This window comes from Myotis yumanensis, unplaced genomic scaffold (genome assembly GCF_028538775.1).
Source record: "Myotis yumanensis isolate MYYU_CA2020_CCGP unplaced genomic scaffold, mMyoYum1.0.hap1 SCAF_3, whole genome shotgun sequence".
NCBI lineage: Eukaryota > Metazoa > Chordata > Mammalia > Chiroptera > Vespertilionidae > Myotis > Myotis yumanensis.
In genome coordinates this window covers 2,505,213-2,522,125 of record NW_027223754.1, presented here as the reverse complement: position 1 = coordinate 2,522,125, position 16,913 = coordinate 2,505,213, and the positions used below count along the sequence as shown (strand labels likewise).

General features: G+C 40.3%; 1 protein-coding gene across 2 annotated transcripts in view; it reads left to right on the top strand.

Moving 5' to 3' along the window:
- Positions 1-16,913, top strand: part of GPM6A (glycoprotein M6A) — a 179,022-nt gene that overhangs the window by 144,778 nt on the left and 17,331 nt on the right. For both annotated transcript variants that reach the window (XM_070408117.1, XM_070408118.1), the window contains exons 2-3: positions 6,410-6,602; positions 15,636-15,792. In XM_070408117.1, the coding sequence (XP_070264218.1) occupies positions 6,410-6,602; positions 15,636-15,792 (350 nt within the window). The remainder of the gene's footprint in view (positions 1-6,409; positions 6,603-15,635; positions 15,793-16,913) is intronic.

Below are 16,913 nucleotides of genomic sequence, written 5' to 3'. Positions count from 1 at the left end.
TGATAGGCTTTAGAAAACGTTTTTATAAGTGAACAATAATAAAAAGATTATATATGAGAACTTGTGGAAGTAAAATCAGAAGGGAACTTTATATCTTCAAATGTTTTTATTAGAAATGAAGAAAGACTGAAAATTAAAGAGCTCAGCATTCATCTCAAGACATCATGAAATGTGCAGCAAAATGAACCCATAGAAAGTAAACTAAAGAACTAATTTAAAATAGAAAATAATGAAACATAAAATAACCATACCAAAAAGAAGAGTCATATTGAAAAACCATTTTCATTACTTATCATGATCCCCATTAATGCTATTCGCCGAGTCCCTGTGATTGTGGGGCCTCGATCTATATTGTGAAAACTAGCCATTGGTGTGTCCCTGGCAGCCCGGAGTAATTCCTTTTTAAAGTGAGAGCTTCCTGATATTTTTTATGCTGGTGATATGATGTCTCCTCTATCAGTCTCTGCTTCTGAATGGGCAGAGAGCCCATGACTAGCCTGGTGGACATGTTACAGCATAGCCTGATTGAAAAATAAATGTGATGTTTTAAGCCATTGAATATTATTTTATTTTGTGGCAACATAGAACATAAAACATAGGCTGTCCTGACAAATGCACTTTAAGAGAGAGAGAGAGAGAGAGAGAGAGAGAGAGAGAGAGAGAGAGAGAGATGAGGCAGTAGGGGTGAAGAAAGGAAGGACAAAAGGATGGAAGGAAGGAAGGAAGGAAGGAAGGAAGGAAGGAAGGAAGGAAGGAAGGAAGGAAGGAAGGAAGGAATTGAAATCATTAGGGAAATAAAATATGTGAAGATGATTAATAAATTCAAAATACCATAAAACAAAGTTACCTACAATTTCATCAAAATTTTAAATCTGAACTTAAATTTATGAATACCTACAAATATGGAACTTAGCAAAAGCCTTAAGAAGAAATAGAAAATTTGACTAGTTCTATAACCATTAACAAATCAGATCAGTAGTTAAACTTCTTTTTATAAACTACACAAGTGGCTGGAAATGTTTTACTGGTGGGTTCTACCAAATAATTGCTGTGCAGCCAACCCTTGCACAGACAACCCAGGGCAGAGGAATAGGGACTTGCTTTACAAGACTAGGGTAAACTTGATCCAAAACAAGAAAACAAAAATTAGCTCTCAGTCACATTCATTAACATAGATGTCCTTGTCATACCCATATGTCTATAACCTCGTCCTATGTTCCCTTGGTTCTATCTATTTTACCACCACTGGCTTCTCAGATTTTCCTCAAACTCTCTGGGCATATACTGGCCTCAGGACATTGGCACTGACTTTTCCTCTGAAACTCCTTCTCCCAGACAGCCTCTTAGATAACAGCCTCCTACAAGGCTCCTTTACCTCCTTCCTGTCTCTTTGAAAATGTCCTCTCAGTTATTCCTTCCCTGAAAAACATGGACACTGAAGCCATTGGGCCGATAGTCCCCAACCCCTCTTCCCTGATTTGCTTTTCTTCTCTGCACTTTTCACAATCTCACATGTATCACTTCTGCCTCTGGTGTATTATCCGTCTCCCTCCCCTAGGATGAAAGTAGGGGTCTTGTTTATCTTAGTGCCTGGTGAGGGCTGAGTAACTATTTCTGGAATGAATTGGTAAATGCAAAAAGTATTGAACAAAATGTTAGCATGACAAATTCAGCAATGCATTAAAAATACAGTATGATTCAGTTGGATTTTTCTCAAGAATTCAAGTTTAGTTTAAATTAGAAAATAATGATTGAAATGGCAGAGAAAAAAACAAAAACATAAAATTATTTCAACAGATGGGGATAAAAACATTTTATGGAATTCAGAATTAAAATGACCTTACCTTCCCTAACCAATAAACCAACAGCAGACATTACACTTCATGATAAAACATGAAAAGTGCTTTTTAAAAATATATATATCAAGAACAGGAAAATGTGCCTTTTATCATTACTACCACTCTCCTCACTGCATTTTACCCAATAAAGTCAATAGAAAGGTAGATGAGAAGGTACAAAAAATGAAAAGAGATAAAGCTCAAAATTTTCACAGATGATATGATTATCAGCATAACACTCTCAAAATAATTCACAAAATGAAAATAATTCAGAAGGTCCCAAAGAGAATTTTACAAATTTTCTAGATGCAAAATCACGATGAAAATACCAATTAGAATCCCAATGAGTTAAATTGTGGAATCAGATGAACTGTCCCTAAAATGTATATGTTAATGTGAAAGGGCCATGAATAGCATGACACACAGAAGGAAGATGAACAAGTTGGATAATTTCCTCCACGACAAACCAAGAACTACTATAGGGCAGTGTGGTGTGGCCCAGGAACAGACTCGTAGATGGACAGAGCAAAAGAGACAGCCTATAGACCAATGGTTCTCAACGTGTGGGTCGCGACCCCTTTGGCAATTGAACGACCCTTTCACAGGGGTCGCCTAAGACCATCCTGCATATCAGATATTTACATTATGATTCATACAGTAGCAACCTTACCATTATGAAGTAGCAACGAAAATAATTTTATGGTTGGGTCACATGAGGAACTGTATTTAAAGAGCCAGAAGGTTGAGAACCACTGCCATAGACAGACCCAAGCCTCTCTGAATGCTTGGTAATGACAAGGTGATGCTGGAGGATGCGAGAGAAGAATCAACTCATTGGTCAATGATGCTCAGAAAATTTGTCAATGAGTAAACTGTCAGTCTTTTGTCAATCTCCTTTGTCAACCTCCTTTCAGTGGTCCACCATTGTGTTGGTCTGTCTTCCCACCTGTCTGTCTACCATGCCCATTCTGTTGTGTTAGATTCCTTTCCCATTATTTATTTTGGAGCACCTGTGGGTGAGCAAATGCAATGGCTTGTGCTTATTTCACAATGTTTAAGTGGAAGTAAATTAACCATATAGCTCATCTTTTTTAAAAAAATAGGCTAGCTCAAGAGTTTTTATTTCCTTTGAAATTTTTGTGTTGGGATAAGTCAACCTATAACCCCACAAAGCACTAGGCAAATGTTTCAGACTGTGCTGAAGGTCTCCTACAGCCCTTTAATTTAGTGTTAATTCATTTGAGAAAATGCAACTAGGAACTGGATCTGAGGAATGTGTATTACAGGTAGTTCTAGTCCCATGTAAATTCTGTGTTCAACATTTGAACCATCAGCTCTGTTCAAGAATCCATGGGCCCTATTCTCATTATATCTGGTCCTGAAAATGATTCTGGTGCAAAGGACTCTCTATTGTCTTTATAATTTCTGAAAAAAGGTGTCTCCTTCCGGTGCCCACACTCCACTCAGGACGCTTTCAGTGGTATTGATGTAACAGACTGGTTTCTCACCTGAGGTGCAGTGAAAACGTGGTGATGGGTGGCAGCAGACTCCACAGCCTCCAAGAAGGAGGGCTGGGAGGGTTGGGAGCATATCCTGGGCCCTGGAGCCTGGTTGCTGTGGCAACGCTGCTGCTCTGCCAAGGCTGTTCCTCACTGTGGGTGAGAAGAAGCTCCCTCCCCTGCCAGCAACTGCGTGGGCTTCTGGCAGCTGGAGAAAATGCTGAGATGGTGCACTGCTTCCCGGATGGGAGCTCGGAGAGTCTTCGCTTCAATCCAACAGGCAACTCAGGCCCTGCAGAAGCGCAGGGTAATTAGGACCCAGCCCCTCACAAGTGCCAACTGTGCAAGATGAGGCACTCAAAGTTTCTTACTTTGAGCGACAGTCTTGCAGAGGATCAGGACTTAAACTGGAAGGTTCCAGCCTGACCTGGGAGGAACGGAGGTGTAGAGGAATGTGTATTTGTCAAGAGGGGTAATATAATCCTGAGCAATTTAAATGGCAGCATTTAAACAGGGAGTAAAAGAAAGATTTCCATTTAATTTGGAGATCTTAAACTCACTTGGAAATGCCTGTTAACTCAGGGTTGTCAATTTGGGGTTACTCAGTATTGCAATTTATCTCATGTTTTTCTAAATTTAAAAGTCACTACTCGAAGCCATAGTTAGTGACTGTGACACTAATAGCACGCGTGTGCACGCGTGTGCATGTGTGCGCGCACACATACACACACACACGGAATATATAGTCTAGGTAACTAGGGATAACTTGCTGGCATGGAGGCTAGTACTGGTCCATCTAAACAGCAGTCAGGGAAATGGGAAATGAGTAGAAACTGACTGTGAACTAGCAATGGAATGAACCAGATGTCCTCCGTGGCAGTTTTGGTGACCATCTCTCTGAGTTTACCACGTCATTTGCTCCTAAGCCCAACTCCTCCTGATTTTACCTTTATTGTCATATGCTTTAGGTCTAGGACCAGCAAAGGTAATTCCTACCTAGGAATTTGATGTTTGGACCCTTTTCTTTATATTTGAAATTCCATTCTGAAGGGTTTTGTTGAACTTGCTATTCTGGTCTTGACACCTCCATGCCTATAGCAGCAATCTCACAAACCTGTATCAGATTCTTCGAGAAAAATCGGGGAGAGAAATCACGAAGGAATGAGATTTGAGATCATGGGGCTGTTTGAGGCACTTGCCAAAATTAGGAGTAACTCTTTCTTGAGTTGGCACTAATTTTATTTGTTTTAATTTTTAAATGATCAGTAAGATGTCAATTTTACACCATGGCGAGACTGAGAATAGTTCAAAGATTTTTCCGCTACTCTGTTAATCTCTATCCACAACTGTGTTCAGTGACATTCAGATACTACACACACTGGTCTCCTCCATCTGCTGGAGATATTTCCTCCTATCGTATGAAGAGTCAAGCTGTTCTAACCTTTCCAACTTCCCCACCTGGGGTGTGTGTGTGTGTGTGTGTGTGTGTGTCGGCTTCCTTTCTTTTTATCTCCTCTGGAGCAGATGAGCTGAGCTATAATTCTCTTAAGAAAGCCAGTTCAATGATCAGTATTTAAATAACCCTCTGAATATGAAGTTACTGCTCTCTGGAACTTTGCAGTCATTGCATGTATCATATGTTGCTACAAACATATAGGTGTTCCAGATAAAATGCACACAGATCTTCCTAGGACTCACATACAATAAATAACAAAGCATTTTCCAGTCCAATTTGTTTCTGAAGAAAGAAAAAGGCAGTTATGTGGAGAGTTTTTGAGGGGCTTCAACATTATGAAAAAAATTTAATCAAGGATTTCCAAAAGGAAGGAAGTAGGAGGAAACCTTTGGAGTAGGATGTGTCGGGGGAAGGAGTGGGGGGCAGAGGTGGCCCAAGGTGAGACAACCCATCTTCCTTGTATCATGTCAACCCTCTTACCTAAGTGTGACCTCTCACCAGTGGCTGGCACACAGCAGCTCATCAGTATTTCTTATTGCAAAACATCGACATTTAGGCATTCTAGTCAAATTTTAGAAGAAGATATCTATAAGTCACCTACAAAATTCTTATGCTTAATTTTAATATTAACAACAGTGGTTTTTTGATTTCTCAAACTAAATGTTTAAAGTTATCTTTTAAAAATCAAGGCTAAAGTGACAAAACTTCAAAAGTTATCACTGTGGTCAAAAAAATTTTGAAAGCCATATTACAACACAATAATCGTTAAATTAATATTAAAGTTACATCTAAGAATGGTAGATATTTACTGAGTAGCTCCTCTATCATGCACTATTAATTCATTTAATGCTCACAAGAATCATTTGAGGGCAATCTTACTGTCACCTTTTTGCAAATGGTGAAATTGAAAGAATAAACTTGCCAAAAACAGACACAGTGGTGGACCATGATGCTAACCTGCCCTGCTCTCTCCTTCCCACTGTGCCAATATCTTTCTCATTTTGTTTACCATGCAGCACAGCAAGAAATAGATTTGCATTATGAGTCACTAGAAAGGCAACATACATCAATATCTGAACTGAAAAGATTCTAAAATAATTTGCCTTACCACGTGCAGGACACTGGCATTGTCCAGTCTGCTCTATCACTTTTAAAAATTGCTGGCTAAAGTTCATTCAATTGGGTTCCCAAATAGCAGATTTTGACTCAGTGTTTAAAAAATACATCTACAGGGAGTTCAGAAGAATGAATTTCATTGAAATAAAAGCTTCAGCATGTGAAACTTGAGAGCAATGAGTCGAGATTGAATGATACGCATGCATATCTGTGTAGATTCATTGTTAGAGGACGTGGTGGCAAGGAAGGGCTTCTGTTTGTTTGGGTTAGAGGAGGAAGCCATGAGCAGACACCATCATTCTCTTGTCTGGAGGAAGGTTCATAATTAAAGAACTTGATATTTATACCCTTCAGGGCAACCTAAGACTTGATTGACAGGGTTGACCTGATGTCATCTACAAATGCAAACATACTTTCCCATAATGCTGAAATTTGAAAAAAAATAAATTAGATGAACAAAAAATATTAATGTATACCTTTTTTCCTGTTTCCTTGTGCAGGGTGTTTCGAGTGCTGTATTAAATGCCTGGGAGGCATTCCCTACGCCTCTCTGATCGCCACCATCCTGCTGTATGCTGGCGTGGCCCTGTTCTGTGGCTGCGGCCATGAGGCGCTTTCTGGGACTGTCACCATCCTGCAAACCTACTTCGAGATGGCGAGAACTGCCGGAGACACACTGGACGTCTTTACCATGTAGGTCGCCCTGTGTGGCTTCTCGTTTTCAGAGTGTATGTGCACATTGCTGTGTGTGAAATGCATGGCCTCTAGAGTTAAGTGAGGCAATGTTATATAGAAGAACAGAATTCTCTTAGGTTATGTACACGAGTCAAAAGGACATTGACCCTGACTATGAGCACAGCTGCAAAGCAGAAGATCAGAGCCCAACTTAATCTGGACTTAATTTGGGTGTTCCTTGACTGTAATGCTTTATCTGAAATTCGGTTACCATGACGTGGATTGCTCAAGTTTCTGTTACTCTTGTCATCTGAGCAGAGACTTTGCTAACAGGATAGAATACAAGATGGAGCACAGGGCCTGGTGTAAATTGAGACTCGGCTGTTGACTCTGGGAAAATCACCCCAACTCGCTGGGTCTTCAGCCATGGGTGTTCTATCATCTCTCTTTTCCTGTATCACAGGATTGAGGTGACTACTAACTAAACGTGGTGAAAGGTCCTTATTGACTCCTGCAAAAGGACAAGTTATAAGAAACAATGAGCCCCTTTCTGCAGGCACCACCCTTCAAATGTACATGTTACCCATCGCGTGTAAACTCCTGGGGTCACTAAATTACGGGGATGCTATGTTGTTTAAAAAAGAGAATGCAAGCATAGTCTGGAGGTAGAAAAGAGTTTGCTTTTCAAGCTTTAGTCCCTTACTGCCTAACATTATAGGGAGCAAACCTTTAGAACTGAACTACAGAAGAACTTATGTTCCAGTAAATTCCCAGTTCAGATCATTTATTTGGTGATTTCTTGCCCACATGGCTTCTTGAATTTAGTTCAGGCTTCTTGAGACTGTGCTGTTCACATTGCTTTATTTTGCCATTCTAAGTAAATTAAAACCTTCTTAATGTGAATAATGTTTCTGGAATGAGATGCTTTTAGAGATACAAATCTTGGTGGTTATATGGCTAGTAGGGTGACTTTGCTTTTGACTTACATAACTCGATCAAAAAGGGATTAATCGCATTCTTATTTACCAGGGCTGTTCCTACTGGCCAGGTATAATTATCACCTCACACCTTAGTCTAAGACAACATTCAGGCAAGCTGGACAACTTTCTAACTAGAAGATAACTTTTCTCCAACTCCAATTTCAGAAAATATAGCATGTTGCTAATTTTTTAATAACCCATCAGCTACAGGCACATAAATTGTCTTGAGAAAAGTATTGCTCGCAAGTTATACTTGTTACTTTATTTATTAAAGTTGCTTATTTCCATGAAAAGAGAAAAGGAGATGCACATCACTATCAAGTCACAGGGCAAGAATTCCCCACTGGTGGGTGGAGGGCAGGTATCCTGAGTGGTAGCAAATGTTTTAGGGAAAGGGAAGGTGAAATATTTGTGTTTATCTAAAATATACTGGTACTTAAAAGTTGGAGACCACCTCCAACTACCCCTTACACACACACACACACACACACACAGTGATTAAGAGGAGGAGAGAGTTGATTAGCCACTTATTTAAAAACTAGATTTATTTAAAAACATGTTCCCGTGTCCATTGGTTATGCATATATGCATACAAGTTCATTGGTTGATCTCTTCCTACCCACCATTCAACCCTGCCTTCCCCCTGAGGTTTGGTGGTCTGTTTGATGCTTCTGTGTCTCTGGATCTATTTTTCTAAATCAGTTTATGTTGTTCATTGGATTCCACATATGAGTGAGATCATGTGATACTTATCTTTCTCTGACTGGCTTATTTCACTTAGCATAATGCTCTCCAGGTCCATCCATGCTGTTGCAAATTGTATGAGTTCTTTCTTTTTTACAGCTGTTTAGTATTCCATTGTGTAGATACCACAGTTTTTTAATCCACTCATCTGCTGATGGGCACTTAGGCTGTTTCAAAATCTTAGCAATTGTATAGGGGGTTGAAGGCCTGGGATGAGGGGCAGGGTTAGGCTGGGAGAGGTGTATGGGGGGGGGAGGAAAGACATATGTAATACTTTCAACAGTAAAGATTTTTTTTAAGTAGAATTTAGCAGACATATAAAATAGGAAAAAAAACATATTCTCTAACTCTGAAGTATCAATTTGGAGTTTCTCTTTGTCACTGACAAATGGAAATGATAGTTCTGAAATATTAGCATTATCCATTAAATTTATTTCTTTAAGCCCACAGTAGACAATTTATCAATTTCCATTATATTGGCTATATAGCATGAATTGATCCTTGAGAGTTTATAAATGCTCTACATAATTTTAAATATAATTAAACCATTGAAATGATTTAGATTGTTGCAAGTTAGTTTTAAAGAACCTTAAGAAAATGATTTCATGGATATATTTTAATGTGATAAAACTGACATTTTCTTTTTCATTTTATTTCAGCCTACACTGGACAAAATATATTTTCACTGTGCATTATTTTAAGCTACCACAGATGTCCTTAAAATCTCTAGATTCTCTGTATTTAGACTACATCCAAATTGCTAACTTTAGTTTGGGGATAGATAATTTAAAGAAATACAAGCCTAATAAATGTCATGAGATGGTTGTATACATTTATCAGAAACCAACTGTCAAGATATTTATTTGAAATTTATACAGTAAAATTTAATATACCACAGAGCTCTGCTAAAGCTCCGAGGGAGTCACATGTGTTCAGGAGAGAAATCAGAGGCCATGCCTAATTTAGCACTTTTACCAAAAGCTGGTCTCTGAGATTGGAAGTGAAATGCAAAACCAATAACGCATGGTTGGAATGGAAAGAATACCATTTTGATAGGAATAAAAGCAAGGGCTCAAATGATCTCTCCTTTCATACTTCAAATAACCAAAATTCCTATACCAGACCCTGTGATGCTACCAAATGAATTGAGATTCTGTCAACAAACAAGTCATGAAAACACAGAGGGAAGATACAAACTATGAACTACTCGATACAATTAGTACCAATGGGTACATTCAAAGATTTCGTAAAGGTTCAGACAAGGTAGAGATTACCCCAGGTGGGGCTGCCTTACAGGGATATCAGCCATCAGAACAGATAAGACACAGAAGTGAAATAGGGAATATAAAGCGGAGGTAAGTGAAAGCTGATTGCAAGCAAAACACACTTGGAAATAAGCGAAGGCAGGTTTGGAAAGAATGAGTAAGAGAATGGTTGTGGAGAAAAGGCTTGTTGGCCAAGTTTAGTGATCGACAGAGTCGATTTCTTTTCTCCATTGTCCTTATGCTTGATTCAGTCAAATTGAGCACTTCTACACCATATGCTTGTAAAGGAAAAGAAGCCTGTTTGCTGGATGTGTGAACCCAAAGATAAAGCCAATTGTCCCAGACCCCTGTCTTCCACCTCCTCTGACACACACACACACACACACACACACACACACACACATCTCAAGGTGGTCATTGTCTCCAAGTCTATGGCAATCATGAAGGACTGGCTCACTGAAATATGACTCTTCCATTTCACTAGCCATCTTTCTAGCATCCAAATCTTCTTCTCATGAATGAATTGCAGATGACCTCCATTCTCATGCAATCTCTATTTTAGACATAAAATTCTAAACACCATTAACCTTCGCCAATGGATGGTGATCTGAAATCTAAAATGTAGCTCCTATTCTTCAGCTGACATCACCCATCAATCATTTTGTCAAATGATACTTGAGGTGTGGAGACCTCCCTAGAGAGGGAAAGAGTGAATTTTTCAAAGATTTGTGACCCGTTGATATATATTTAAGACTCACTCTGCTCCTCCTCATTTACTTGTTTTCCCAGAGGCTTTTCCTCCCTTAATCTGTCGGTTCAGTATGGCAAGTCCATGGTCATTTGCTGGCTCCAAATGGTTGTGACAATGGGTATGTAATTTCACCCACTGTTCCCGTTGGGGAATATTCCCACACTCCAAGTACAACTTCTATTGTCCCACTTAGCCGGGTAGGCCTCTCAGCACTGGATACAGCTCAAAGCTATGCCACATTCAACTACGTGAGGAGGCCTGTTTTCTGATGTGTCATCAGCAAGCCCCTTGGCAAGGTGCTATCATTGTGCTCCCTAGGTGTCTCTTGACTGAGTGAGCAAGGACGTTAGATATTTTACTTTTGCAAAACAGATCCACATATAGGACAGTGAAATATGGAAACTGGCTAGAAAACTGGATATCAAATAATTCAAAACACTAACTTGGCTCAGTGACTTGGCTTCTTGAATAACTTTCCTGAGGACTGAACAAGGGACAGCCTTATTCACAAGTACACATCCCTCCCCCCTAAAATGTATTAGACGGGGATTGCGTCGGGGTTTTGACAGATTATAGTGAGGGCTGGGGAACTGGTACTATTGATTTCCAGGGTGACTATATTTCATTTTCAAAATGTTATGACTGTGACTTGAGGTCAATGCATTAAAAACTGAGCTTACTAAATAATGAATTCTTTGATATTTAATGCACACAGAAAAATTTATTCCTGTTTGCCTAAAGCAAAAGCAAGCAGTAAGCTCATGAAATAGATACACTGGTTTTGCTCTCAACTAATGTAATGAATGTATAAATCTTTGTCTGCTTTTTGTTCATGTTTATTACTTGGGTGTTAATGAAATGGGGAACTGTTATCAGTAAGTTAATGGATGGGAGTGAAAAGGAGAGCAGGAATTCATGGCATGACAAAACCAGGTTTCATAGGCTTGTGGAAAGCACTGCAATGCGCAAACCATCTGTTCTGACCCAGGGGGTTGATAATGACACCAGATGGCTGAAGTCTTCCATTTATAAGAAGTTTGAGGATGAGACATATTAGTATTGATGTGAGATTATTGATTAGTTGTGGAGAGTCAAAAATAATTTCAGTTGTAGCTAGAACTTCAGTTAGAAAACCGTACTGAATCCCTAACTTCTGATAAAATAAGCAGTGAGCATCTCCTTGGGCAATATTTCAGCCAGACAGGTAGTTCTGAAATGAGTGTCTAACCACTAGCCTCACTAATATAAAACAACTACCACCACCAAACCAGTACATAAGCCATGAGGATCTGAGACAGAGAGACAAGAGTGTGTGCTGATTCTGGGGCCAAACTCCCTGGGTTTGTTTCCTGTGGTCTCTGCTCTTTCTACATGCCTCACCTTGGACAAGTTACTTAACCTGTCTGCCCAGTCGCTCACCAGTAAAAGGGACTCAGTAATGCTGCCTGTTCCTAAGGTTGGCATTTTAAAATGATTGTACCATGGTTTACACATCATAAGCACTAACATTTGATGAACATGTTGGTGATAATGGTTGTGACCATGGCTATCATAGTGGTGGTGACCATGGCTATCATAATGGCGGTGACCATGGATATCATAGTGGTGGTGACCATGACTATCATAATGGCTGTGACCATGGATATCATAATGGCGGTGACCATGGCTGTCATAATGGGGGTAAACATGGCTTTCATAATGGCGGTGACCATGGATATTATAATGGTAGTGACCATGGATATCATAATGGCGGTGACCATGGATATCATAATGGCGATGACCATGGTTATCATAATGGTGGTGACCATGGCTGTCATAATGGGGGTGAACATGGCTGTCATAATGGGGGTGAACATGGCTGTCATAATGGGGGTGACCATGGCTGTCATAATGGCGATGACCATGGATATCATAATGGCTGTGACCATGGTTATCATAATGGTGGTGACCATGGATATCATAATGGCAGTGACCATGGATATCATAATGGCGGTGACCATGGATATCATAATGGCGATGACCATGGTTATCATAATGGTGGTGACCATGGCTGTCATAATGGGGGTGACCATGGATATCATAATGGCGGTGACCATGGCTGTCATAATGGGGGTGAACATGGCTGTCATAATGGTGGTGACCATGGCTGTCATAATGGCGATGACCATGGATATCATAATGGTGATGACCATGGTTATCGTAATGGCAGTGACCATGGCTGTCATAATGGGGGTGACCATGGATATCATAATGGCGGTGACCATGGCTGTCATAATGGTGGTGACCATGGTTATCATAATGGGGGTGAACATGGCTGTCATAATGGTGGTGACCATGACTATCATATTGGCTGTGACCATGGATATCATAATGGCAGTGACCATGGATATCATAATGGTGGTGAGTATGGTTATCATAATGGTAGTGACCAGGGATATCGTAATGGTGGTGAGCATGGTTATCATAATGGTAGTGACCAGGGATATCGTAATGGTGGTGAGCATGGTTATCATAATGGTGGTGACCATGGCTATCATAATGGTGGTGACCATGGCTGAAAATGGATATTCACTTGCTAAAGAATGAAATTGGCCCCTCATCTTACATCCATGGTGGTGACCATGAATGTCATGATGGTGATGTCTTCCCCGAAGCTGTATCACATCTTGAATGGCCACCATCATGTTTCCTAAAGTCTGTTGTTCTCTGGACCACAGTTGAGCCACCCTATTCATATAATGAATCTATGAACTTCGATTTTAACTAAAGTATTTATTTCAGGTAAATACCTGAGTAGGTTTCAAGCTGAATTAGAATTCAAAGATCTAATATATATTTACTTTGATAACAGCCAGGAATACAACAACTTTAGAAAAAATATTTACAAATAAGAATACGATGATTTTATATTAAAATAATATTAAGGTTATCAGGTAGAAAGGAAACTTGCTTTGTTCTTTGTGGGTCAGAGAGAGGTTTGGGCCAATGAGTTCCAATTTATAGGGAAATTGTTGTTTGGCTTGGTATAAAGAGCTTTCCAAGGGTCACAGTTTTCTAAAGAGTACATGCTGCCCCTGTGAAGGTGTTCAGACAAGGCTGGCGATGAAGTTCCAGACCTGAGAGCCCAGCAGTAAACCCTTGCATGCACAGTGAAATGATTCTCAACAAGGTGTCAAAACCACACCATGCAGCAAAGATGGTGTCTTTAGCAAAGGAATTTTAGGAAAATGGATATTCACTTGCTAAAGAATTAAATTGGCCCCTCATCTTACAGCATTCATAAAAATCAACTCAAAGTGGTTTATAGAATGAAATGTAAGACCTGGAACTGTAAAATTCCTAGAAGAAAACAGAGGGGAAGAACTTCGTGATAGCGGTATTCATGATGATTTCTTGGGTATGTGGCAAAAGCAAGAATAGACAAGTGGGACTACATCAAACTTGGAAGTTTCTGTGCAGCAAAGACCACAGCAGAGTGAAAGGCAACCTGCAGAGTGGGAGAAAATATTTGCAAACCACATATCCAATAAGAGGTTAATATTCAAAACATATAAGGAACTCCTGTCACTCAATAGCAAAACAAACAAATTACCCGACTTACAAATGGGCAAAGGTCTTAAGTAGACATTTCTCCAAATAAGACAGACAAGTGGCAATCAGGTACATGAAAAGCTGCTCAACATCATTCATCATCAAGGAAATGTAAATCAAAGCCACAGTGAGATACGACCTCACAGCAGCTAGGATAGTCCAGGGGTCCTCAAACTACGGCCTGCAGGCCACGTGCAAATGCAAATATTGTATTTGTTCCTGTTTTGTTTTTTTACTTCAAAATAAGATATGTGCGGTGTGCATAGGAATTTGTTCATAGTTTTTTTTTTTTAACTATAGTCCGGCCCTCCAACGGTCTGAGGGACAGTGAACTGGCCCCCTGTTTAAAAAGTTTGAGGACCCCTGCCCTTGACAAACACAGTTGTGACAATATTTAGATTTTTCAGACACTGGAAAGCAGTCACTAAACAATCTCTCTGGTACACTGAATGTTAGCCGGCTCTTCTTGCTCTTTTATATGCCACAAATTCACTTATGCTGTTCTTTCAAAAATATTGCGAAGGCTGAGGAGGAGGAGGGGACAGATGGAAAGGGTCAGTGGAGGACATCTGTAATACTTTCAACAATAGATTTTTAAAAATATTGCCATAGCATCCAGAGTTCGCAAATCTCCATGAGCTTGAACTAGACTTCTATTCCCTCATCTCTCAGGCTTTCTCATCATTGCTGCCACCTACCTGCTCCACTCAGTGTAACTAATGCGGAGAGAGCACAAATGACGCAGGACAGTGTGAAGTAAAGAGCCCCTCCCTTGCTCGGCTCTCCCGGCTGCAGAAGGAGAGCGCTCCCGATTAGGCGTGCCTCTCCACATACCGGGCCACACAGCCAGTTTGCTTTCAGAGGCAGCAAAATGACTACTTTGTGATTTTTCCTTCAAAAGGGCTTTGGGGTTCCCAGACAATATTCTGAATAACAGAGAAATCCATCTGCAATTTACAGGCAATACATACGTCTCTCTCTGAAGTACATGAGCACTCAGTTGTGAGAAAAGAAGGAATACCTACACATTCCTCCGTGGGATTATGTTCCAACTTGGCTCCTGCCTAACCCCCTGTAATATCTGTTAGTGATTCTGCCTAAAAGGCTTCCTCATCAAGATCACAACTTCTCTCTGAAGCTATCCTTTTATTAGTGATATTATCAGCAGCAGACAATGCTAGGGATGGTGTACAGTAAGGGTGACAAAATACAACCACAACTGACTTTTAACAATAACAAACATATGAGGTGGTAACTTCCTCAAGAAGGAATGTGTCATTAGCTATAAAGCTTTCTTCCTCTTTTAATGTAAGTTTTTAAAACTCGGTGATAGATACGTAAGTCTTTCAATTTGACATTTTGTCATAATTGGAGACCTCATATGCTTATCAACCGGAGTTAAGCAAACTCCTTTGGAAATGGGACCCACTCCACTGCCTCTCCCAGATCAGCCTGGTGTGAGCCGGGGAAGGGCAGGGGGAGGGAAGAGGAAGAAACTTAGGCATGACCAGCCCTGTGCACAGGTCCTGGACTGGCAGAACAGAATGTATATGGTACACAAACACGGGGCCTATGGAGCCAAAACGCTTCTCCATCCAGCTTCTGTGGTGAACATAAACACCCTGTAGCTTTCATCCCAAAGGAGGCGTGAGCTGGGGGTGGGGGGCGGGGGTCAGGGGTTAGCCATGCAGAGGTGTTGACACAGTCCCTGTCTCCCCAGGATCGACATCTTCAAGTACGTGATCTACGGCATCGCGGCGGCCTTCTTCGTGTACGGCATCCTGCTGATGGTAGAGGGCTTCTTCACCACGGGCGCCATCAAGGACCTCTACGGGGACTTCAAGATCACCACCTGCGGTCGCTGCGTCAGCGCCTGGGTAGGCTGTCTGTCCCCCTCAGCGCTGTGCGTGTCCATTCTGGTTGCACGCGGGTGCTGGTCCTCCTCTGCCAGGAATTCAAGTATTTTTTATTTTTGTTTTTTAAATGTATATATGTATTTTAAGAAGATTTTTTAAAATATGTTTTTATTGATTTCAGAGAGGAAAGGAGAGGGAGAGAGAGAGAAACATCAATGATGAGAATCATGGATCGGCTGCCTCCTGCACGCCCCACACTGGGGATGGAGCACAACGGGGCCTGTGCCCTGACCGGAATCAAATCATGACCTCCTGGTTCACAGGTTGATGCTCAACCACTGAGCCACACTAGCCGCCGGCCGGGCTCAACTATTTTTTTTAAACATAGTAACATTCCCTCCTTTGATCATTATCTTAACTCTTAGCATATCATGTTCTAAATTAAGATTATTCCATGTGAAAATTCAGTTTCAAATTCTCAAATCACACACAACACAACTGGTTTTGTTTTAGAGGAAGCAAAACTGTTGATTGATTTATGATTTTTTTTTCCAAAGGGCTTTGGGATTTCAATATAATATTTAGAAATTCCAATAACAGGAAAATCCATTGGAATTTATAGACAATACTTGGTTGGGTCTCTTCTCCCTAAATACATGTCTGTGTATTGTACCTTAAATCTGGGGGGAATTGTATCATCTAATGTCTGTTTAATAGTGATAAAGATAAGAATTATACTGTCATACTAATTTAGGTTTTAAATCCTCTTGGTATGATGGCTGGTGGTAAATCAGTGTGTGGTACCCTAGAGCTGACACAGCCAGTGCACGTACCTCTATGAAAGCACAAGAGGGCGAAAGCGAAGGGTGATGTGGGCGCGTGTACTTTTGCATCTTTATGCAGCACAATTTCCCTATAATGACACATCAGAGCTGCCATCCTTGACTGACATGTTTTCTTATTTTCCAGTGTCATATAATAACATGAATTTAATCCCAGCACATATTTTATATTAAGTAAGATGTCTCTAATAAGGAATGATATAATTTATTTCAATCTTACACAAAAAGTTTAAAAAAAAAAAAAAAAAAGCCTGTTAAGCACAAACTTACCCCCCAGCTTGTAACAAGTTCTGTTATGCT